General features: G+C 34.1%; 1 protein-coding gene across 1 annotated transcript in view; it reads right to left on the bottom strand.

The window, feature by feature from the left end:
• SLC7A11 (solute carrier family 7 member 11) overlaps window positions 1-25,505 on the bottom strand; it is a 60,036-nt gene that overhangs the window by 21,796 nt on the left and 12,735 nt on the right. Inside the window, exons 4-6 of the mRNA XM_015813536.1 lie at window positions 20,443-20,568; window positions 18,748-18,847; window positions 17,567-17,611 (exon numbers count right to left, since the gene is read on the bottom strand). Coding sequence (XP_015669022.1) covers window positions 17,567-17,611; window positions 18,748-18,847; window positions 20,443-20,568 — 271 coding nt within the window. The remainder of the gene's footprint in view (window positions 1-17,566; window positions 17,612-18,747; window positions 18,848-20,442; window positions 20,569-25,505) is intronic.

The following is a 25,505-nucleotide window of genomic DNA, read 5'->3' on the forward strand; positions in this document are numbered from 1 at the left end:
TATGTTGAATTAAATATGTTTAAACAAATAGGTGAAATTTTAGTAGATATAATTCAATGTCCATACCTTCCATTAAATATTTGGGGCACAATTAAATTATCAAAATGAACATTTCCTCAAGATTAATGCCATATTATCATAGGAAATCCATTGTAAATTCCAATTAGGTGCTTTACACAGATAGGTAAGTTAATGAGAACATTTATATAAAGCCTCTAGAATAACTTTGGCCAAACTGAGATTACTTTACAATGACGATAACTGCAGTCTACAAATTTTCAGCTATATCACTAGACTTTTATTTTAACATTTTTAATTAGATTCCTTATTACTATTATTCTTCCTTTTGGGCCCATTTGGAGAACAAGTGTGTAACATGGTGAGTCTTGACAAATGTGAAGGTCAAGGTGTACTAATAAGAGAGTTTCATTTCCAGCTTTGAAAGTTGCAAGGCACATTTGGTTATTAATAGATAAGCAGATCTTTTAATGCCATATCACCTGATAAACTGATGCTGAAGAATAATGCAAATGTAAAAACAGTGAAGATGTTTCATTGGAATGCTTGGATTACACAAGGCATCAACATTCTGAATCAATTCATTTTTAATTACTGTACGTTTTTGAGAGACTGTATCTTGTATCTGACTTACTTGCAACATCAGCTTTGAATATATATAATTGAAACTTGCAATATGGCCCAGATATAACAACCAATCATTTTGGAAATGTCATTCTGTGTCATTCTTGAGGTGGTTAACAGACTAAAATAAGATGCACTCTTCCATGTGTGCATCTCACTCCCTTCCTTCCCATTTTTTTTCAATTTTAAATCACTTTTAATGTTGCTATTTATTGTTTAATGTTTCATATCATTATCTTAATCTATTGTAAGCTGCCTAGAATCCCCTAGACGTGTGGCATATAAGTTTAATAAATAAATAAATAAATAAACTTCGAGATTGCCTTCAATTTTAGGATCTTTATCAAATGTAATTCTTAAATAGAAACCCACAATTCAGTTTTATAAGTAAAAAGTAAAATCACAGTATTAATTGTATATTGAATTGTGGAATGAAGAATTGGAATATCTAGTTTTGGAAATAAGTGGATCCAGGTATTAAGGAATATGAAATAGACATGGAAGTAATTCATCCAATAGTATTACTTTGAGTTTATCAAACTCTCTCAGATATAGCATTTAAAAATTGATGAAAATTAAATTCTTCTTTATGCTGATATATAATGTTCTGATGATCTGGTCTTGTCCAGTAATAATCTTATTTAATTTCAAAACACTATCAATAGAATTCTGGGAGGAAATATTATAGGTAAGATTCTTAATGTGATTTTGCACGATATTGCTAAATATGGAGCTTGTCATTTGCTCCATCAACCCTAGAATATGACAAATAGGATAAATGTATGTAACTAGAAATGCATTTTTTTTTTAAGGAATGGATTTAGGATTTGAGTTTCTTTTTGAAAAATCTCTATAGCTAAAAATAAAAAGATGCTGCAATATATTTCTATACAGCCTAGATTTAATGTTACAGTTCAAATAATACTATGTTGCAATCTACATTTATTATATGGATCTTCTTCTGTTAATTAGGTTTTTTTCCTAATTTTTAGTTTATATTAATCACAATTATATAGCTAAGTTTTCTTTTATCATGTATAATCATTGGATAACTTTCAGTTGGTGTTGAAGATCTTTTTTGTTTGTTTAGGAAAAGTGAACATGCTAATAAATGTTAATGTTATTTTAAGAAGAGATTAACATATTTTAAATATGTTCTGGAACACTTCGTAATAGAGAGGATCAAACAATTCCTCAATGTGGCTGTCCATTAAGTGAAATCTCATTAGCTTCCAGTTATGTGTTTGTATTATTGTGTAGCAGCTGCTGTATAAAGTCCCTGAATGATATGCAACCTCAGACATTGCACAGGATACAAATAGATGGTCCGAGCTGCCAATGTGCCTTTATTGGCTTCTACAGCAAAAGCTAATATTCTACATTCGGGAAGATGTTCTTTCAGGGAAAGAAATGACAAAATTCAGTGTTTCTCTCCTCCAAATTCTCTATCCACAAATAGGATGAGAATTTGAGGAAACCAACCCATAGCCAACCCATTATCACAGTATTTAACTGTTCTTACTACATATTCTTGCCTCTGAAGGCTAACAAAAAACTACTAGCTTTTTAACAATTAAATGCAATGCTTTTATTTCCTAATTTTAAATTAAACAAGTTTGATCTGATTACCCATTAAAAATAATTAAAACAATATCTCAACTCTAAATAAAACAAATCCCAAAAAACTGAGACAACATCATTTAAATTTTCCAGAAATGGGCAGAAGTTAATATCATAGCTGATCACATTTTATCAGCTGGTAAATTTCTAGTGCTCTCATCATACAATTACAGTACAATGACAAAAAGGCAAATCACATTTCGATTGTTCTTTGCTTCCACACAGCAAAAAAAACTACTACCAGAGGAATTTCAAGTTGCATTTCTATATTTTGTTCCAAGAAATTACATAGAATTTTTATAATCCTTTTAAAGAATCAAGCAATAATTTTCATAAACACAACTAAGAAAAAGCAATGCATGTCTCTTTTTTGTTATAATTTAAACAGGATCTCCAAATTATTTTTAAAAATCCATCTTTATTGCACAAAGTATGAAAAGGAATTTTCACTTAAGTATATGTATGAGGGGTCCTTGGTGCTCTCTGAGCTCTTACAGACATTTTGTTACCCAAATTAGATACCATCATCAGTGTTAGCATCAGTGGACCCCTCATTTCAAATAATCTCCTTTAATAGAGAAATAAACTCAAATCTGTCTAATGTGAAGCTTGTTTCAGAGACAGCAGTGTGTTTCTGTTTGGATATTATCTAATTGCTTTCAAATTATACTTTTATTAGGGCTGCCAAGTCAGATGGCCATAGTAATTTAGCTGATTGATTATTCAATCAGTTAAATTTGCATTTGATTAAAATATCTCTGATTCAGTTTTGATATGCAGATACTCTATTATAAGCATAATCTTAAAAGAGGCATTCCATTTTTGGACTTACATTCAAGGAATGCATCTTCAGTAGCTGCCATCTGCAAATTTTAGATTATAACTGTCACTTGATTATTCAATTAAAAGATTGTGTAATGTACTTTTTGAGGGATGGAAGGGACTCTTAAACTGCTGTTATACCACTGTAGTTAAGAATATACTTATGAAATGAATATAGATATAAGGAAAACTTTGTCAATTCCTGCTATTTTGCCTACAAAAATTATTTTAGTCTCATTCTATATTTAGCATTAGTGTCATTCTCCTTTCACCTTTTCCAAACAAAATTAAATGGAATATGAGTATGTATCTATTTATTAGATGTATATCCCATCTTTTGTATAGAAACTATGCATGCTGCCACCCTCCATTTACTGTGCACTTTTTCTGAAACGTCTGTCCTTTTCTGGGCATATTTGAAATTCTAATGAATAGAATAGAAAATCCTATAGTTTTCATTTTAGAAATGTTAAGTAGTGAGTTATTATTATATTTTATAAAACATCTTTTTGAAAAGAAATAATATTTCTCATCTTCTTTCACATTAATGGTTTTCTAACTACAATAGATGTTTATGGTCTTGTCATACTATTATTTCATTCATTTCAAGAGACAGTCTCTTTTCACAAACCTCATGCATACTTTAAAATAGTGTGAAGTAGGAAAATATAATAGCACTTAGCAATAGTACTTAGACTTATATACTGTTCCAGTCACGAAATGTCGGGAAGGATTTACCAAATGTCTCAGTCGTATAACGGGGGTTGTGGAGTCTTCCTACCTTCTGACTCAGTTGAAACTCGACCATTCCAATCTTGACGGGTTGACGACCTTCGGCCGTCAGTCGTCTTCATCGGACGTCATGACGTAAGATTGGTGGTTTATGAGAATTAAGGAAAAGAAAGAAAACCTTAAATTTTGCAATATTATTTGAGCTCCTTATTAAAAATGTTTAACAAGATGACAGCCAAAAATATTGCAATATTGGTGTTTCTTCATTAAATATTGGCGTTTCTTCATTAATTCCACCTCTTCTAGTTACCAAACAAGACTTAAGATTCATAATGACTGAAATCCAATGTTATTAACTTTTAATTATTAGTTCTGCCTTCTAGAAAAATCAGTCATTTTCCTCTTGGCTCCATTCTTCAGTCTAAGAACCCTCCACAAAACAAGAAGAGGGAAAAAAATTAAAAATAGATGGCCAAATCCAAAATATTTTTACCTATTACTAATTCTATTACCAAGGTTCCAATAAATGTCATGTAATTCTGCATTAGTAAAAAATCTCTGCATATACAAATTTAGACAGTGCTAATATACAGTCCAAATGCTGTATATTATCATTTGTCTAACATCAAAACCCTACAGCATCCTTTTAGACTTCTAATAAAAGCTTACTGTTTGGGAGAACTAAAAATGTGAGAGCAAGTGAGAGAAAGAATAGGTGTTCCCCCATCACCACCAATTACTAACTTTGCCCAACCAGTATTAGCTTCAGCAATGGCCATCATATGTTCCTCAAAGACTATCTTAGAAGAAAAGCAGTATTTAATAGAAAAACATTTTCCTCTAGTCAGGGGTGTCAAACTCGCAATGTCACATGACGTGTCATGATGTATCATGACTTTTTTCCCATTGCCAGAGCTGGGGTGGGTGAGGTTTCAGCATGACGCATCCGGCACGCGGGCCAGCAGTTTGACACCCCTGCTCTAAGTTATTTAGGATCTTTAAGATTATTCTGGGCTGTGATTCATTTCCTAGCTGTGTGTTTTCTTGTTGTTGTGATTCCTGCCTTGCTTTGGATTGACACTGTGCCTTGACTTAGACTATGCCTTGTGAACTCTCTTGGCTATTGCTCTGCAGACTAGCATTGGTCTGCTTGTGGTTGCATTAATTGGGATAGTCCTGAGTGTTTGGTGAAGGAAAGTGCTGGGGTATAATAATAAACCCACTAAACCATGGTTACATGTGTGAGTGAGTGAGTGGGGCAGCACATGGGCCGACTTTCATGAGAAAATGTTTCTACAATGAATATTTCTCATTGACTATAATTATATTCTGATTTTAAATCAAGATCACTGCGAGAGTAGTTCACAGACAAAAACAAAAGCATATCTTTCGGTTTCAGTTTTACAATATAAAATATGCACCATCAAAGCAAACATTTTGGTACCAGATTTTAAGGTAATATATGCTTAACAAAGGCCAATTATAATGCTATGCCTGCGTTATGCAGCCAGAACTGTTTTTTAATCGTATCAGTTGGAAGCAAATACCAATTTAAAATGATCCTCAAATTCCTGATCTTTAGATATGGTGACACTTACTTTAATGATATGCAGTATGAATACATGGTCCAGTATCCTGAATTTATTTGAATTATAGTACTTTGCATCATGATAGTAAGATAAAAGAACATTAAAATAAATGACATTAGAATAAAATGTTGTTTCTATTTAACAATAGCACTTATATGGTATTTTTTCCTAGTCATGAACATAGCAGACACTTACAAAATCACGATTTTGGCTTTGGTGGCTGCACTATGACAGGAAACTAAAATAAATTCATATTTTGGGAAACACATGGCAACTTTGGAGATTTGTTAAAGATACATGAAAAATAATAAAATTAATAAAACTGTAATTATAAGTTCTAGTTTTTATATAATGAATATTCCAAGATATGTTTTCAAGCAACCATATTCCAAGCCCTAAAGATAAATAAACCTGAACTGGGACTGTCAAAAAAAATGGAGGGAATACTAAAAATGGTTTAAATTGCCATGTGAATTTAAATGATTAAATTATAATGCATCTGATTTAGGAGCAAGAATTAACAACTGCAGAAATCAAAACATGAAGTTTAATATCATACTGCAAGTCTTTTATAATTAGAACTAAATAGTGAACTTACAATCATTCTTGTGGAGATATATATGGGAAATAGGGGCAAATATAGACTGAATCTCACAGCATAAGAAACTCTGGTATCATAGGACAAACTAGCCTGTCAGTAATTTTTGAAAGTCCTTGAGATCTACATCTTGTAGATAACGTTTTTGATGTAAATAGTGATTCATGTTCTTGTCATCTTTCGTTGCATTACACTGCATATGGGGCTAGCCTAAGGTGGCAGAGAAGAAGCTTGTTATTACCTTTAAAGTGCATTTATATCTTGAGTCTTTGCTACATTTGAAACAATCCTTTCGAGACAGAATCTACCCATCCATTGTATACTAAACAGGATGGAACTATGCAGATTCCCACCCCCTGACAGATAGGCTTAGAACAGGGGTGTTAAACTGGCAGCGCATGGGCCAGATGTGTCACGCACACACCATGCCCACCCTGGCTCCGCAAAGGCAAAAAACATCACGAAATGTCACGATATGTCACATGACACAATCGAGTTTGACACCCATGACTAAGAAGATGGCCTCTTTTGTTACAAGCCTCTCAGTCTTGAACAGCTTATGTCCTCAAGTTAATATTCAGGAAGGGTCTGTGCTCTTTCAACAGAATCTTTGATGAAGAGAGGCCAATTATATAGACAGCAGTATAATAGTTTTCTGAAATATTTTCTCTGTTTAACTGATTATTATTGCATTTTTACCATCATAAATTGACTTGAGTTCAAATTATAGCAGCATACAAATACTGTAGCTGTGTAAATAAACAGTCACTTAGAAGCAGACTGAAAGAGTTGCCAACAGCTCCATCTGCTCTTGATGCTTTGCACAACCAGTAAAAGTTCTTTATTTCAACACAGTTGTATTCATATAATCACTATAATGACCAGATTATGGATTGTTGGGGAAAATGTGGTTCTTCATTTCAAAATTATGGAATTTAAATGCCTTAGAATATTTCAGTCCAAACAGAATCGTTTTAGCATAAGCAAAGAGGTGTTCCAGATGACCAAGCTCTTTGCTTTGACCCAGGATTAGTTTACACTGTGTGGACTAGTTGCAGATCTGTTATGCCATCAAGATATTATCTACACAGTTGTAGGTTTACGGCTCAGGAAATTACCCACCAGCCACTATTGTTCTTTTTGGCTTACAGATAAGCACAGGGAAATGACAGCCAATCAGTGTTTTCTTGCTCTGCCCTCAAGCTGGTTAAATTTCATTAGTATCTTGCATGTCTACTTAGGGTTTCACCATGATTTTTAAAAATTCTTTCTTTTCGCTTTCCTTCTATTCCTTTCCCTTCTCAACCCACATGGGCTTACATTTTAAATATATTTTTAAATAGTGAAAGTTTGCCCAGTGTTTTTTAAACACTGTTGTTTGCAGTTTGAAGTGATGTAAGAAGAGGGAAATTCTTTAAATAATTAATATGTACATTGAAATTCAGTCATCTTGGCAGCAAAGCTCCCTCACCTTCCTCAACCCTGCATCTTGTAACCCTAGCATGCCAGTAATGCTGCAGTCATTCCAAGGCAGCATAATTGGGTTAATTCTTGCTGTGTAATGACAAGAGTACAGATAACCCTTTGAAGCCAGCAATATGTTGCCATTTGTGAAGCAACATTCTCTGGGCTTTAATTGGATTTTTGCAATCATAGATGCAATAGTCTTGGCACACAAAGATACCCTATAGCTGTTATGACACTCTGTGTTAATCAGAGGATGTGTACCATCCATTACCTTTTGTAGAAGTCTCTGGCAGGAACAAATTATTGAAAAAAAGAGATAGGAGTTTACTTGAACAAAACTATTTGTCTTATATTGCCTGATGTAGGACCATGTGCTGAAAATATACATTTTTTGTACATTTTGTGTGTGTGTGTGTGTGTGTATTTGTTTTCGTAGATTTTCACGGGTACAGGTATGCAGGTCTTGGTGTATTCGGGTCTTTTCCCATGTAAGATTGAGAGTATCTTGGCAACGTTTCGATGATCATACTTTGCTCGCAAAGCACAAAGCCGAAGACCCCAGCCGGAAGATGATGAGTGGGACCTCGTCGAAACGTCGCCAAGATACTCTCAATCTCACCTGTTTTCTGAGGTTTTTGCGGGTGTTTGTATGTAGGTCTTTAGTTATTCGGGTTTTCTCCCACGTAAAATTGGAAGTGTCTTGGCTGGGACTTCGTCGAAACGTCGCCAAGAGACTTCCAATTTTACGTGGGAGAAAACCCGAATAACCAAAGACCTACATATATATGTATATGTATATACACGCGCGCGCACACACACATACACACACACACACACACATATATTATGCTCAAAAATGTTTGATCTACTTCTAACAGAACAGCTAAAATAAATACATCCAGACTGTAATTCAATATAATGCTCAATTCACACTGAACTGGGCTTGAGCCCTGAAGAATAGGCTTAGATAGACTCTTCTCCACTTTCTTCATAGCTAACTATATCAGACATTTAAACTGTTCATTAAAGAATGCTTACATCCTAATTAAAATACAGAAATAATAGTGTTCAAATTCTGTTGAAGCTGGATACTGAACTTCGAAACTAAATTTAAAGTGCTTTTTGGCTCTTTTAAAAAATGATTTGGAAAAGAAAGCATGCCTTCTTTGGAAAATCCCTCTAGTGGTTGAGATTACAAACATTTTAAAGCTTTGGCTATGCATAATTTCATGGTGATATTACAACAATGATGGTCTGCAAAGGCATGGTGCCCAACAAGTCCAAAAAGAAATTCAGAGATCAGGTAGAAGAACAAAAAATCTAACCCAAACAGGCATTTATTAATGCCATAAATATTTTGCAATTCAGGCTGACAATTATTGCCACAAGGCCCAGTGCATACCCATAAAGCCTTTATTGCATTTTTGTGTCAGGTATTTTGTGCATATTTCCTTTTTATTAGCAGATGGATGCTAAACCATATTGGCAACATTTCTTAGTAGGTGAACTGTAATACGAACAATGTGTCAACCATCCCATTTGGAACCTTAGACAAAAGAAACTCCTGGCTCTTTAGATTGACCAAGAGTGTAGCTTTATTGTAAAATCCATCCAGGCACAGTAGAAGCAAAGTCAATTGTGGGATTTTCCCACAAAAACCCACATAGGTACCTCCCCTCTGGGCCACCAACAGTTCATAGTTCACCAATTGTGTTCAATTCTTTTGTTTTGCTTTGCTCCAGTCAAACATTTTTCATGACTTGGCCTTGGTAGATAACGTTTCTTCGGCAACAGAAGTTTCACTTGCTTGCATTCCATAACCTCCCCTCACCCTTAGGAATTCACCACCCTCCTCCCATTACTGTTTGGCAAAGCTGTGAGTGAAAGCAGGTACAGGCAACTATGGAGTCAAATCAGATTTGATACAATGAAACAGTGAAAGTACAATTCTAAGGTAATTTTTCTTTTAGAATACACTCATATTCCAAACCTTATGCAGTTATATCTAACTATAGCCCAGTTGTGAATGAGCTGATGACATTATAGGAGACACTGGAGACACCACCATGAGACTACATCCAACATCCAGCTCTGGACATTTATGAAAGCTATTAAATCTTCAACAAATGACCTGCATGACACAACGTCACTTATTCTGCAGGAGTCCGATGTGATTTGGATGGATAGTTATTTCCCAAACCAGAAATTTTCCAAATGGGAACACTTCAACGTATATTTTCTAGTTAATTGAACAAAATAAAAACATACAAGTGTGCACTGTTTTCTCATGTCAATGTCAATCCCTTATTAATTGCTGTGTCTACCTTATCTACTTTCTGCCATTAACATCAATTTGTTCCATACCCATTTGCACTCTAGTGCAAACTGCCATCATGTACAAGCATAACTGCACAGCTTGCACTGTGCTAAGGCAGGGATGGAATCAGACAAATACATTTGGAAAAGCTATTGCAAGTAATTTAGTCCAACCCTAGAAAATCCCTAACTAGAACACCTGTAACAATTTGCAAACAAGACATTGCTCAACCATATCACAGTCCTAAATAATGGGTCCCGTTGTCAAAGTTGTAAAAAAAATTCTTTCCCAAATCACATGTTTATCCTCTTATAACTTAACCATCATGATTAAATTAACTTTAGAATATCATTTGTAGTCTATATTTCTGTCGCAAAAATCAGTAATCCTGAAAACCTGCGGCATGCAGGTTTTCAGGATAACTAGCAATGTCCAATATAATTTCAACATCACAACATACCAGAACCCTAAACAAGTGCAATGATAGTCTCCAGAGCAGCTGCATAAAAGCATTGCAACATTCAATTGCTGTGCTGTCTTACACATCCTGTGCTTTTTACAGAACTATATTCTGGGAGAGAGTCTCTCTGAGACTTGTGGTTAACAAGGCTGCCTCAAGATATTTTGATACCTGCAGGGAAGAACAAGGTTATGTTTCCTTCTGGTGTGGCATCNTGCCTGAAATAAGCACCTCAATTTGTTTAATAGTAAGGCCAGCACTAATGATTAGCTCCTGTTGCCCCAAAGCTATACAACTCTGACATTTTGCCTGACATTTCCTGCTTTCTCTTATCTTTAGTTTCTCCAAAGAAAATAAAGATAATATCTGCGAAATTTCTTTCCTGTTTATTACCCAAAGTCTTCTCCATACTGCCTAGATAGCTTTCCTGACCATCTAACTTTGTTTTATTCCCAAGAGTTTTTCAATTGACAGATTCATCCTTAGAACTACTAGCTTATGTCTTTTATAGAACGATTCCTTGATTCAAATAAATCTGTCTGGATCATACTTATGCCTATCCCACAAATTATATATGGTTGATTACTAATTACATGAAGGAATAATGAACTAAAAATTATACAAGGGGTTTTTTTTACTAAAAAATGATCAATTAATCCTAAACAGATCTATGTTTGAGATAGGATTGCCTATTCTAAATGTTATGTTAAATGATGCTGAAAAATATAGTTCTTAAAATAATACTGTAATCAATTTAAAAATAATTAACTCAGATTCTAAGAGATTAAAACTAAGATGCTAACCTGCAGATGAAATTATATAACAGATGATACTATTCTAAAGATAAAGGTTTCTAACTAATACTCAAGCAGATAATTAATATAGATTATTATAATCTGCTTTGGCTATTAAACGGAACAAGGAAAATTTTTGTAATATAATATAGGTACATGAAGAAACTAATGACGAAATTTCACAAACACTTCCCTGATATTTAGTCACACTTATATTGTACTGAAATTATTTTATTGGAAATAAAAAACACCTTAAACTGGAGCCAAACCTTTGTATTTCATGTCACCAGAACCATTGTGTTTAGTATACTAACTTTCCAATTAAATTTCCATTCTAGCATGAAAATGATACTATGCCATCTACTTCCTATAAGGCAGGCATGTCAAACTTGTATATCAGGACTTTTTCCCCATTGCCGGCAATGGGGCGGGTGCAGTTTTGACGTGATGCATCCGGCCTGTGGGCTGGCAGTTTGACATGCCTGCTATAAGGCTATTGTGACTTATATTGGATTATAAATATAAGATGTTTAATATTGCCTGGATGTACTGTGAGGAAGGTCAAACTAAGAAATGAATGCAAAAAATAGGGTTGGTGGTGGTGCTCCCTCCCTCCCTCTCTCTCTCTCCCTCTCTCTCCCTCTCTCTCTCTCTCTCTCTCTCTCTCTCTCTCTCTCTCTCTCTCTCATTAAAAAATCTAGTCATATGGAACTTGAACTCATTATTTCAAAATTATACTTTATATGGAATAGAAGTGAAAGGAAAAAGTGAAAGTCATGCCTTTCAAAGTGATGATAAGGTAAATAGGCACCTTTTACATTCATGTGAACATGAGAGCTTTAGAGAGCATTTCCAAGATTAAGATATGCCACTGTTAATTACATCAAGATAAAAAATCACAATAAAAGCCTATTATATCTGCACCACTTATTTTGTACAGTGGCTTAATGCATTTTTTTTTGTATAATACAAAAAGAAAATCCAAGGTAGTCAAAGTGTTTCTCAATGTAGGATACTTCCATCTTGCTAAGGAGTAAAATGTCAAAAAATATAGTTTTATGACAATTCTCGGATAGCTGGGCAATGTTGAGCTTCAGGGTTTAGTGGCTATGGTTTGGATAGCACATTTCCTGATGTTTCACCAACAACTATGGCTTGCATTTTCAAAATGCCTCTAAAAATGCCAGGCACAGTTATTGGCAAAACACCAGAAAATCTGTTTCCTAGACCATAGTCATCACACCCTGAAGCTTAACACTGGCTCATCAGATACCAGCTTTGAAAGCCTATACCAGTAATTCATGGATAGCATTAATGTATTTGATACCAAGCAAGGAAATGGCCTTTTATTAAACTTGTTTTTAGTAAAACAATTATGTGTTTGAAAATAATACATAATCCTGTTTCCTAAGTAGTAGTTCTATGTGATCAAGACATAGAATGAAAGATGTGTTTAAAATTTGGGCTGAATTAGTTTGTCTTTATATATCTTTGTTGGTTTCTTTTTCCTGCTTCTTTTGTGTGCTTGTATGTTAGCATTGTTGCTGTTTTCCCACCCCCTTCTTTTTGGATTTTATAATTTTAAAAAATAGGTTAACAATCTTTAGGTTGAAGAAGCAATTAGCTTTAATAAATGTCCTTGGACTATGACAAAGAAGCAAAATGTTTCTTGTATATTTATTTAACACCATGCCTCAAAACTTTCATTACTAAAAACAAATTATAGATCAGTTCGTATCTCAAATGTGTGTGTTAAGCATTGTCTTGACTAATCATGTATTAAAGTTATGCACTCTTAAGAAGGATTTATTTACAATACTGTTAGTACTATATATTTTGTCATCTGAAATATTTTCATACTCACTACCATCAACCCATAGCCCTGATTTTTCAAAAACCTTATTGAACTATTAAAAACATCACTTATTTCTGCTCATAATGTTGGCAAAAGCAAACCATTTTATCTTGTCATAAACAAGGTTGACACTCTATCTCTGTGAAGGAATATCTCTTCAGAGCAGGCATTATCTTCCAAAGAAGCTACAGTCACACAATTCATATTCCAAAACAAACAAAAAAATATCAATCATAAAAGTGAACCAACTTTCTCAAGGCCAATTGTTATAATTTATACTGCAAAGTAAATGTTGTTACATAAAGCACTGAATACCCCAACACTTTCTATTTTGTAAGTACAAATATATAACAAGACTATTAAATACAATGAACAAAATTAGGACAAAAGTATCAATACATTTTGATCTGTACTGCAACCATGGATTACCACCCCATGACCTTGTTCCAAGTGACCCATGGATTTTTGGGCATGGAAGACTTGAAGATTCATATACAAGGCTGCAAAAAGGAATTTTCAGAGCATCTATTAAAAAAAGTTGCTGAAATTCAGTCCAAATTACATGCTTGGTCCAGGGCCTATTGAGACCGTGACAAGTCTAATATCCTAATTTAACCCTTTTGCAATCTTGTTTTTACTGGTGTTGTTTAACTGATTTAACTGTTTTTTTATATTGTTTATATTGTTGATTTATTGTATGCCACCCAGAATCACCTTGTGTGATATGCGCAGCCATATAAATTTGATAACTAATTAATTAATAAAATTAGGTATATCCAGATTGTTCTTTAAAGCATCATGAGAGAGCTAGTGATTTAACTAGGAGTTACATTAGAATATGGCATTGAAAAATTTCAAAAGTTGGAATTTACTATGTGTTAAATTAATCTATAAATTAAATTAATATAACTGTCAATATTCTTAAAAGTGGAAATATATTCACTATTTTGCTTTGTCTTTTCATTTCTCATTGACTCTGGATGTTGAGACTTTCAGGCATTAATTAATATAAATAGGAAGCAGACAATATATTAATTACATATAACAGTCAGATTATTTAAACCTGATTTTTTAAAAAACACGAAAGAATATGGAGGCTAGTCTGATAGTTTGCTTTTCCGAAATGACTAATGACATGAAACCCTGGCAACAAATTTTCAGCATCCTGGCTTTCAAGAACAGAAGGAATAAATGAAGTGAGAAGTACACTGCAGTAAGTCTAATAGACAAACTGACTAATCTAAGACCCCTCAAGGTTATAACAAAGCAATTCATTCTTTGGATTTCTAGAGGCACTAGACATGATTTATCAACCCAAGACTAGGCTTACAAATACTATACATCTCAATAATACATTACTTTCACAGTGTAACTTTTTAAACAATGATAAATTGATAGAACGGCCTTAAACCTATTTAACAAGCAGAAACAGACCATTTGCAAACTTTTGAAAGGTCCATTTTATATGTAAATAAAGAATTCTGCTCTACATTTCTTTAACAGAGCTCCTAGCATAGCAATATCTATGTTTCTGGCCATTCTGACTTTAAGGAATGTTGCCCTCAAATGTTATTGTTTTCATTTATTTACATGTTTTTCATGTGGAGCCAAAAACTTTAGAAGCAGTTCCTGATACCAAAACTCTAGACCAATTTGTTAGGATGTTCATATTTATAGCCTAACATCACATTTTAATTTATCTAGATCTTTAAAAAAAATGCTTTAAAATATAGAGAAGATGGATGTTTTTACTGGGTTGGGATTTAATATCCTAAATATATAACTTGATAGTTTATATAAACGTAGTCCTCTACTTATGATCATAATTGAGTCCAAAGTTTCCATTGCTAGACAAGATAGTTGTTAAGTGAGATCCCAGGACATTCCAACTGTCATAAACACATGATCTCGTGACCATGGGGAGGCTAGAATGGTCGTAAGTGACAAAAGTTGTCATAAGTCACTTTTTTAATGCCATTGTAACTTTGAATGGTCACTAAATAAATGATTGCAAGTCAAGAATGTACTTCATTCTTATTGGATTAAGGTTGTTGTTGTTATGCCTGGAAAGTCCGTCCAGTTTTCAGAAGTGGCTTGCCAGTTCTTTCTTCTGAGGTTAAGAGAGCATGACTGACTCAAAGTCACCCAGCTGTCTTCTTTACTAAGGCTGGACCCACAGTCTCAAAGTCTCTAGCCTGATGCCTTTAACTGCTAGATCAAACTGGCTATTAATTATTGTTCTACAGTTTATTTAATTAAATTGTTCTTATACTACATTATTCTTTTCCATCATCTTGCTTCTTATAAAATGGTTGCTTAATTATCCTTTACCATATGAACAGTAATGTCAGTGTAACAAAATGAAATAGTGTTTGCTCCAAACCAAAGGAGGGGAAAAAAGAATATTGTAGTCTGGGATGGGGTGGGAGGTTTGAAAAGATGTTACATAAATCAACCGTTAAAGGATTTAGCTTAGCTGAATGACTTAACTCTAATTCAATTTATGCCTTGCATTACAGAGATTTATTTCTTCAGGTGCAAATATTAGTCTCGGCCACATAATTATTTTCCAGCATACAGTCATTGTAATATTAAAGGTAATTACAACTATTTGGGCATGATCCAATGAATATGAACTGTCTTTCTTCTGCATCATGAAGTGCACCTGGAAACATAACTGTGACTAATTTTGGAGCAAGCATTCATTTTGTTAAAACATAGACTGACAAAGCATCATCCAGTCCAATTCTCTGCATTGTACAAGAAAATCAGTTCAACCACTCTCAAAAACTATTGTTTGGTTTCAAAGCCTCTAGAGATGGAACAACCATAAATTCTGTATGTAAATTATTCTACTGCTGTAAGATCTTACTGTCAAAAGATTTTTATTTGTATTTAAATGAAATAAAATTAGCTGCAACTTTTATATGTTAATTTTGGTCTCACTTTCTGTAGCAAGAAAAAACTTAAAACTGATGATATGTTTTCATTAAGCCTTCTTTTCTCAGATTTTTGCAAGTACTCATTTTTCCAAACTAGAGGCTTACAGAGAAAGATGGGGCTTCCCTACTTTCTATACATAAGTCTATATCTGTATTGAGTCACCCTGCACCTATGACAGAATAAATAAAAACTGGAATTGATAATGGACAATATGCAAATAACCTACTGTTTAGTCTGAATAACCAAATTTTGAAACATTCTTTGGAACCAATTTAAATGAACTTGAAAATTACAGATCTCTGCAAAACAGATGGCAACAACATTCCCAAAGAAAATAAGCTTGATGCAATCTGCTATAATTTCTGTGTCTGATAAGACATTTTTTGCCTGTGTACAGACTTCCTCCATGGTCCATTTCAGTGTGCTAGTTTATATGGATCTCACTTAAACATACTGGTCACATTTTCCATCTTTCTCCTTGTTTTAGGCTTTTTTCAATATCTTGCAAAATGAAGAGTTTTAGAACTTTTTATCACTTAGTTTTGGAAGCTATACTGTGTATTATTTTATAGTTTTTTGTAAATCTTAAAATTTCCTGACAAACGTATCCCCTGCTGCACTTCGATATTCAAGCAACTATGTAATACTTAAACCTACATCACAAAACTTCAACTTTCTGGAATCAGCACACAATTAAAATTTCTGAAGGATGAGCCAGTAATTAAAATTGGTATTTTTTTCTATTTCTTTTCCAGTTCTGCGGTAATGGAGAAGGATTTTACTTTAGCTTTTAACCAGGTAAAATACATTTTAGTGATCTTAACTGTTCGTGTTGGCCCACCTCAAAATTATATGAAATCATTTTGCTAATTTTCAACCATCACACCAATGAGTTTTGGATAGAACTTCAGGGGTTGCCAAAAGGGGGAAAGGACAGCCTGTAGCTCTGGGATTGCAAGTTGCCAAACTTGAATTTATACACATACTAGAATACATAACAACATTACTACAGTGCACTGGTAGTAAAGTTCCATCACAATTCCAAAATCCTTAGATGGTTCCCAAATTGGATTTAAACATCAGACATCCATGGTAGAGGGAGGCATATAAGCATTGCATATAGCCCCAACTCTATCCCAAATTAAGGGATTATAGAGTCATAAAAAGGGAGTCATCATTGAAAAATTCTTGTTATCCACTGGATAATTTACAAACAATGCTAAAAGTCTAGCAAAACATCCTCATAGGATTCAGATTGTTAACATACTAAGTCTGCACATAAATGGTTTAATTGTATCCTGCCATTTAAAGCATCAATGGTTTACATTAATGTTGTCCACAGGGTCCTTCCTTATTTAAATTGGGTCTTAGTAGGATGAAATCACAAAACAATTTGGCTGACTTACATCCAAGATATAACATCTGTTACAAAATCTTCATTAAGAATGTTAACTCTCCCTTAGGGCCTAGCCATTGAAATGATCTATATAATGACTTTTCTTCTAATGTCTAGATGAACGAATAATTGAGTCCTGTTCAGTTTAGTTTTTATCGTTTCAGACTTCGTTGTTGTACAAATCTTAGACGTTTCGTTTTTGTTCGACTTGTAGTACGTTCTATTAGAATTTATTTTATTTCCTAAACATATATTCGGAAAAGGGTGAAAAATTGGTCGTTATATTTAATTAAAAGTTTAAGAATTGAGTTGAAATAGGGTGGGTACATGCCTTTCAGGGTTTTCCACTTCTTCGGTAACAAAGTTGAGATAAAACCTATAAAAACAAAGTTGCCATTAACACCAACATTTTATAACCATTTCTAAATATTATTTGAATAGTTTTTCTTAATATGTATTTGGAATAAATGTGGTATAGGATGTGAGGCTTAGCCAGGTTTATGGTATATAACCAACTACAAAATTAGAAATAAGGCTCCAATCTGAAGCCTGTTTTATATTACATCAAAATATCATTGCACAATATGAGTGTTAGTAAAAGTGATTAGCAGTACTATCCATAGTTTCTAAAACCCTGTCTTTGAAAGAACTAAACTATATAGCAGTTCATGTCTTGGATGGACACTGATATGACTTAGATTGTATCCCACTTTCACCATGGAAGCTCACTGGGGGCTTTGGGCAGGTCAACCAAAGCAGGTAATCCCAACTACCTCACAAAGGTTCTTGTTGTGGTGAAAAATAGAAGGAGGTAGCTTTCTGTGTGCCATCTTAAACTCTTGAACAAAAGACAGAATATAATTCTAGCAAACAAACCAAAAGCTACCACTAATCTTGAGATAGCAGGAATTACTAAACTCTAATCTGTTATATCACAAGAGTTCTATTGCATGCCATTTTGAAGTTTGGATGGACTTATACTTCAAACTAAGCTATATAGCTTTAGCTATGATTTCTTGCCTAAATCAAAAGAACATGATTTATAAATAAACAAAGCCATTTATTAGTGGCAGGATTCTCATAGCATTCTATAAACGCAAACCAAAGAAGACACCTTACAACCCAGTATAATTGGGAATCCAGAGGATAAAAACTAATTCAAATGAAATCAGTATAATCTTATCTATTGTACTCAAACTCTGATAGCACTTTTTCCCTTGATTCCTCCTATGCAACCAAGGAAATTAAACACTGTCACAGATAGTGACAGTTTTCCTAGAACTTTCCTTGTGCCCTGAAATTGCAGATAACTCTGGAATCTGTCTCTGAAACTCCTGGTGTTGGAGTTCACATATCAAAACTTTCACTAGGATAGGAACTCTTTCCACCCCATATTTAGCCTCAAGGAGGCACTAAAGGAAAACTGCAGGCAATGTCTCTTGTGGGTTAGAATTTATTTCACAAGAGGGTTCTTAATCAAAAGCCATTCAGTAAATCAGCAGCATAACTTACCAACCAGAGTAAGCGTACATTCCAGAATAAAAAGCTAGAGGCAATCCTTTGACACTGGCTACATTTCCAAAAAATGCATTTTGAAAGTGTTCCGTTTTTCCTGGGGAAGAAAAAAAAACATACCAAGGTTGATTTCAATTTTATTAAGGTTAAAATATTACCAACATAAACAACCCAGAGATAAATCTTTATACAATATTTTTTCCCAGTTCAGTTTTATCAACCCCAATTCTTTAGATAAGTCAGAAATAGTTTCTTTGTTCCTGGATGCCAGGCGTAATATCACTGATATCATCTTCCATTATGAATGCATTCAGAGCACAATCTGCATTTTTAGACTGATTTAAATTTCAGAAAAAAACTGAAACAATAGCCTACATTTTAAAATGTTTTTTATTTCTCCATGCCATTTTCTAACATTCTGGAAAACTTACTGCAATGTGTCGTCCAAGAATTGCAGCCCAATTTTTGTTTCAACAAAAGGTTTTTGAATGATGCAAGAATGCTGCTAAAAATAAAACATTAACTTATTTACTTCTGACATGTTTACTAGTTAAGAAGTTACTTTTAATTGCATTCCCTTAGGGTTCCCTTATTTTACTCTTGAAAATACATTTTTTAAAACTCAAGAACATAAAAGCCCAAACAGACACCACATGAAAGCATCATTGCCTGTTATAAAGTGTAGATGTGCACACACACACACATAATGTACACACCATGCTACAATATTTTGGCACTTATTTCTTTGCTTTTCTGTGTTTTTTTAAAATCTGGAGCAAATAAATTCAAATATTTTATTCATAATTGGCTTTCCATTAGTAAATATCTGACTAGGAGAAAATATGGTTTGAACAGTTAGTCATCATGTGATTTCAGATCCTGTTTCTTTAATTGGCCGGGGCTTAGACAAATCACAGTTCTTATGTTGGAATCTAACAGAAACTGTAACTTAATCCAAACTGTACTTTTTTTCCCTTCACACGTACAGAACGAGAAAAAGGAAGCCATGAACCAAAATCTTGGTTACTAGATTCTCATATAGCTGAATTAGATCATGATGAAAAAATGTTTTCAGGGTGAAGAAACAGTGTTGGAATAATGACTAATAAAATGTTATTCTTGTAGTAAATCCGCTCCATTAGAGACTTTGATTATGATTAGCATCTGGTGCAAGCACAATATTACTGTAGCCAACGGCAGTCTAAAGGAATAGAATTCACTTATCCACTTAAATAACTTTAAAGATTCTACTTAAGAAACATGTTAAGAGTGAGCACCAATTAGTGGGAGTGGTGCTTTATACAGGAATGTTTCCAATAAAGAGAAAGGCTATAAAGTTATATTACATATACACTATGCTGTTCTATATAAAATGTACAGTATAGAAACTTGAGTTTTCCATCATTACAAGAATCTTTAAGATTCTGTTTGCTTGTTTTTTATTTTGCTGCAAGAAACAATCTTTTGGTCCAACATTTAAACATTATAGATGTAGCATCAATATGATCTGATAGCCAGATAATGCAATGTAAGTTTTACTTCCAATTATTTACCTGACAATATGGAACTTAAATTGAACAAGCAGAGACTAATTAAATTTTTTTTTGCTGGCATAAGCACTCTTGGTAGGGGCAAGAATGGGAAGGAGGGAGATGAAAGCACATAAAATAGCATTTACTTTTCAGTTCATACCTCTAATTAGCTGCATGACTCCAGGGACTATAATTATCAAAATTGCTACAAGCTTGCAAAAGGTTAGGAAAATCTGAAGGCGGGCACTCCAGCTGACACTCATACTATTCAGGACCATTACAACTGCTGGAGAAAAGGAAAAAGAAAAGTTAAAAACAAGTGTTTCTCATTCATTCAAAAGCGCCATAAAAGCTCTGTTAGGCAGAACCTGTCCCACCATGTATCCCAGGCATTAGCAAAACAACTCACATTATCCGTACAAACCTTTACTGAAAAGCTTTATTATAGCTTATTATTAAAAAACTTTTTACAAAGTATCATCAACTAAAAATCTCCTATACCTTCTGTTGTGTCCTGAGCCTGCTAGAGTAGAAGGCAGGCTCAGAATTGTTGCAAACATTCCCTGGCAAACCAAAAGCTGCCCGGGACCAGACAGGGTGGTGCCAGCCTTGTGCGCATGTGCAAGGCGTGAAAACAGTCCGTTCCTATTGGTTAACACTGTCTGGGTCCAAGGCCCTATAAAAGGCCTGCATGCCTTTTGCTGCTTGCTTGGTTGTAGGAGAAGAGTAATAAAGAGCTTGTTGTTCACCATGTGTCTTCGTCAATTGCCAACGAACGGAATACACAACACCTTCCAAAGTACCAGTCATAGCATTCTGTTAGCCTTCCAGTAAACATAATTAAGCTTGGCCCTCACTGTAGAACTAGATTTGATAATAGGTGGACTGCTATAACTCAAACTTTAAACCAGACTTAATTTTACTTATAAAGGAGAGTATTTGTTGCTCAAATGAGGAGTCCTAGGTGCTCTCTGAGCTTGCTTATTTTCTTGCAGACATTTCATTACCCAAACTAGATAATGACTAGCAATGATGATGTTATCTAATTTGGATAATGAAACCTCTGCAAGAAAACAAAAAAATTCAGAGAGCACCAAGGACCTCTCCCTCCCCAATTTTACTTCTCTGCTCACATTCATTTCCTATTTGGTTTAATGAAACATTATATATATATATATATATATATATATATATATATATATATATATATATATATATATATACATATATACAAAATTATAAATTTATGCTACATCTCTGCACACTCCTAAAAACTGTCTGCAGTTTTCCGTGAAGAAGTAGAAAGTGGATGGATGTAAGAACTCTCCTAATTCTTTTAAGAAAGACCAGTTATTTGGATTATATTATTGTAATAGTACACAGTAGCATGTCTGGACTCTCTGTAAGCAAACACATGAAAGAGGCCTATCAGTGCTACAAAGATTTATATCAATTTCACCAATTTCTCAAAAACAAAACCAACAAGAATGCTGAGTATACAAAGATTCCTTATTAAAATTCCTCAGAGACTGGTATTCAGTAAAAAAAACAAATTAAACCAGTAATAAATATAAATAATAATAGACAACGTCCTAGTCCTTGAACATATAATCAAATATTATTTATTGACATGTGCACACATTTTATGCAGTAACCTTTTTTTTTTTTTTTAGGAATGTTCACTTTTTAATTATGATATCACGTTGTGGAATTCAAGGGGCACTTAAAATATAATTAGAAGAATACAACTTTATTGAGTATATTTATACAAAGCTATTTCTTTCAATAACTTTAAGGTGTTATGATATTATCAAATTTGTTGAAATCAATGAGAAAAAAGTTGCTCAAAATAATTCCTAACTCACCAAATGAAAAAATGATTGCAGTTTGTCGTTTATTATCATTATAAAGATTTCAAGGAGCTTAATAAGTAGTAAATAGGTCTTACATTTGCCACTTCATTACTTGGTGTCTGTCTCAATTATTGATGACAAGCAAAATGCTTTTCTAAGCTATGGACTATCTGTGTCCGCTCCTCTATTCCTCTATCTCAACCCATTTATTTCATCTTATTGTGCCTTAAATTCTTCTACCTGTGACTAACTGGATTGAAAATTTTAAAAAGTGGAATCTTAGTCTAGCTCATAATAGCAAGATATTTAAAATATAACTCTATAAGATCATACTATGACAGCAAATGCTGGCATTATTGACATGATTATGACAGTAACATCATTACATCATATAATTTTGAAGTGACAGATATGTGTGTAATGGCAATGTTAGATGATATGTGTCATAATATTGAATATTGAATATTCTTGCTTTGACAATATGTATGTATGTAGCAATTTAGATATAAAACTGCACATTATAATACCAAAGTTTTTAAAGCTTTTTTAACAGGAGAAAATAACAAACTCATGGGAGAGAAATATTTGACTGACCTTTCTGAAACATCAATATTATCAATGCAAGTGAGAACATATTAGGTATCTACTTCTCTAAACATTAAGTCAGCAGCAAAATAAACACAGCTATAGAACACTTATAGGTCTTCCCGCTACATCAGGGATGTCAAACTGCCGGCCCACAGGCCGGACACATCATTCGGAAGCCACGCCCACCCTATTGCCGGCAATGGCAAAACCGTCCCGATATGTTGCGCGACGTCACATGATGTCGCGAGTTTGACATGTCTGCTCTACATTAACTTAACAACTGAATAACAAGGATTGAATATATTTCTTATAAGACCAGAGGAGACATAGAAACATCTTTTTCCTATGATCATTAGTCTTGTTAGGATTTTCAGCACACCTTAGGTCATGTTTTAAAAGCAAGGAAATTTCTAAAGAGTAACAATTTGGTTACAAGGTTATCTTCATTGTCTAGTATCTAGTATCAAAATGTTAGCATAAACATTCTTTGGATGTTACATCTTCCATGCTGAGTTTCATTTAGTTGTTCATTACCAAAACTGTCTTGAGTCTGACAGATACTAGTATGGGCCTAAGCTCAAGTTTACACGGTGGTGATTAGTTTGCCATGAACTGAAGTTCAGCTGAACAATGGCAATACAGTGACTGAAGCCTTATGCTGTTAAATAGTATCATTTGTGAGTCTTGAAGAAGTGGATAAAACTCTCTGCAAAAGTGATGTGCTGTCACTTCTGAATTGGATCCCGGCTCCTCATGTTTGATTAAGTGTGGAAGGAAATGGATCCAAGCAATAAATTGACTCTGATTTGAGTCCAGAGTATTTTCTCAGAAAGCTGTGGTCCACCTCAAGAAGATTTTCCTTGATCCAACTGCCTTGGATAATTATTTTGGAAAGGTTGCATAGAAAGTGGCAACTTTATAAGAACTCTAGAAGAAACAGATTGGGTCTTTGGAAGACAGGATTCAAGATGGTCTATACAAGTTGAGGTAGTCCTCAACCTACGACCACAATTGAGCCCAAAATGTATGTTGTTAAGTGAGACATTTGTTAAGTGAGTTTTGTCCCATTTTATGACCACTAAGCCCTGGTGGCGCAGTGGTTAGAATGCAGTACTGCAGGCTACTTCACCTCTAATCTGTGGAATGCATCAGTGATCTTTTGTCCATCTATTCCTGTTTAACCTTGTCATGAAGCTGCTGAAGGAGGTCATTGCTGGCAGGGAGGTTATTATCATTAGTAGGCTGATGATACCCAATTATGCATCTTGCCTTTTGGAGCAAATAGGTAATGATGAAGAATAAATTTCAAATGAATCCTTCCAAGGAAGAATGGTTTTAGATTTGGAATGATTCCAGGGAATAATAATAATAATAATAATAATAATAATAACAACAACAACAACAACAACAACAACAATAATAATAATAATAATAATAATAATAATAATAATAATAATAATAATAATAATAATAATAATAAGTTGGAAGGGATGTTGGAGGTCATCTAGTCCAACCCCTGCTCAGGCAGGAAACTCTATACCATTTCAATCTCTTCTTAAAAACTTCCAATGTTGGAGCATTCATAGCTTCTGGAGGCAGGTTGTTCCACTGATTAATTGTTCTAACTGTCAGAAGATTTCTCCTTAGTTCTAGGTTGCTTCTCTCTTTGGTTAGTTTCCACCCATTGCTTCTTGTCCTGCCTTCAGGTGCTTTGGAGAATAGCTTGACTCCCTCTTATTTGTGGCAGCTCCTGAGATATTGGAACACTGCTATCATGCCCTCCCCTCGTCCTTCTCTTCATTAGACTAGATATACCCAATTCCAGCAACCGTTCCTTATATGTTTTAGCCTCCAGTGCCCTGATCATCTTTGTTGCTCTTCTCTGTACTCTTTTCATCTTTCATTCTGAACAGTGTTCCACTTCCCTACTCTAAAGTGGAAATTTCATAATTTGGAAATTTCCATGACTCACAAGGTCCTGCTTGAAGAAGAGAGGCAGCAGAGGATGTTAAGCAGTTGCATCCTCTGCAGATACTGTATATTAATTTTAATGCATATATATTTTAATGCATATATATTAATTTTAATATACAATATAGATAAAATATAGTGGGTTGAGAGAGCACTATGTTTACTGACTCACATTCCTGAACAAAAGGTGGAATACACATCTAATAAATAAACTGAGTTTGGGTACATCATTTTCAGCAGTCTATACATTTTTGCTTGCACAAAATACAAATGGACAAATATCAGCATTCATAGTCTTCTGCAAACAGTTTTTATCTTCAATTTCTATATTCAAGGTCCAGTAGGAACCATGAAAGGCATGGAACTTTTCTTAATCCTACTAGTGTTTCACTGGCCAGCATATAAAGAGAATTAAATACTAAATTAAATAAATAAAACACATTTGTTTATTTATTTATTTATTTTATTTAATCCCATTTATACCCCGCCCTTCTCCCTAGGGACTCAGGGCGGCTTACAGGTAAATAAAAACAGTACAATACAATAGATATCTCTAAAAGCCAAATTAAAATATATATTAAATAACCTGTATTAAGTTTAATATTATAAAACCCCTTTAAAATCCCTATAAAATCCCCCCCTAGGCCAATCCCGCTTGATGGAAAAGCCATGTCTTGAGGGCACGGCGGAAGGAGGGGAGATCCGGAATAATCCGGATCTCTGGGGGGAGTTCGTTCCACAGGGTGGGAGCTCCCACAGAGAAGGCCCTCCCCCTGGGGGTCGCCAGCCGACACTGTTTGGCCGACGGCAC

Source organism: Protobothrops mucrosquamatus, unplaced genomic scaffold, assembly GCF_001527695.2.
Source record: "Protobothrops mucrosquamatus isolate PMUCROS unplaced genomic scaffold, P.Mucros_1.0 scaffold163, whole genome shotgun sequence".
Taxonomy (NCBI): Eukaryota; Metazoa; Chordata; class Lepidosauria; order Squamata; family Viperidae; genus Protobothrops; species Protobothrops mucrosquamatus.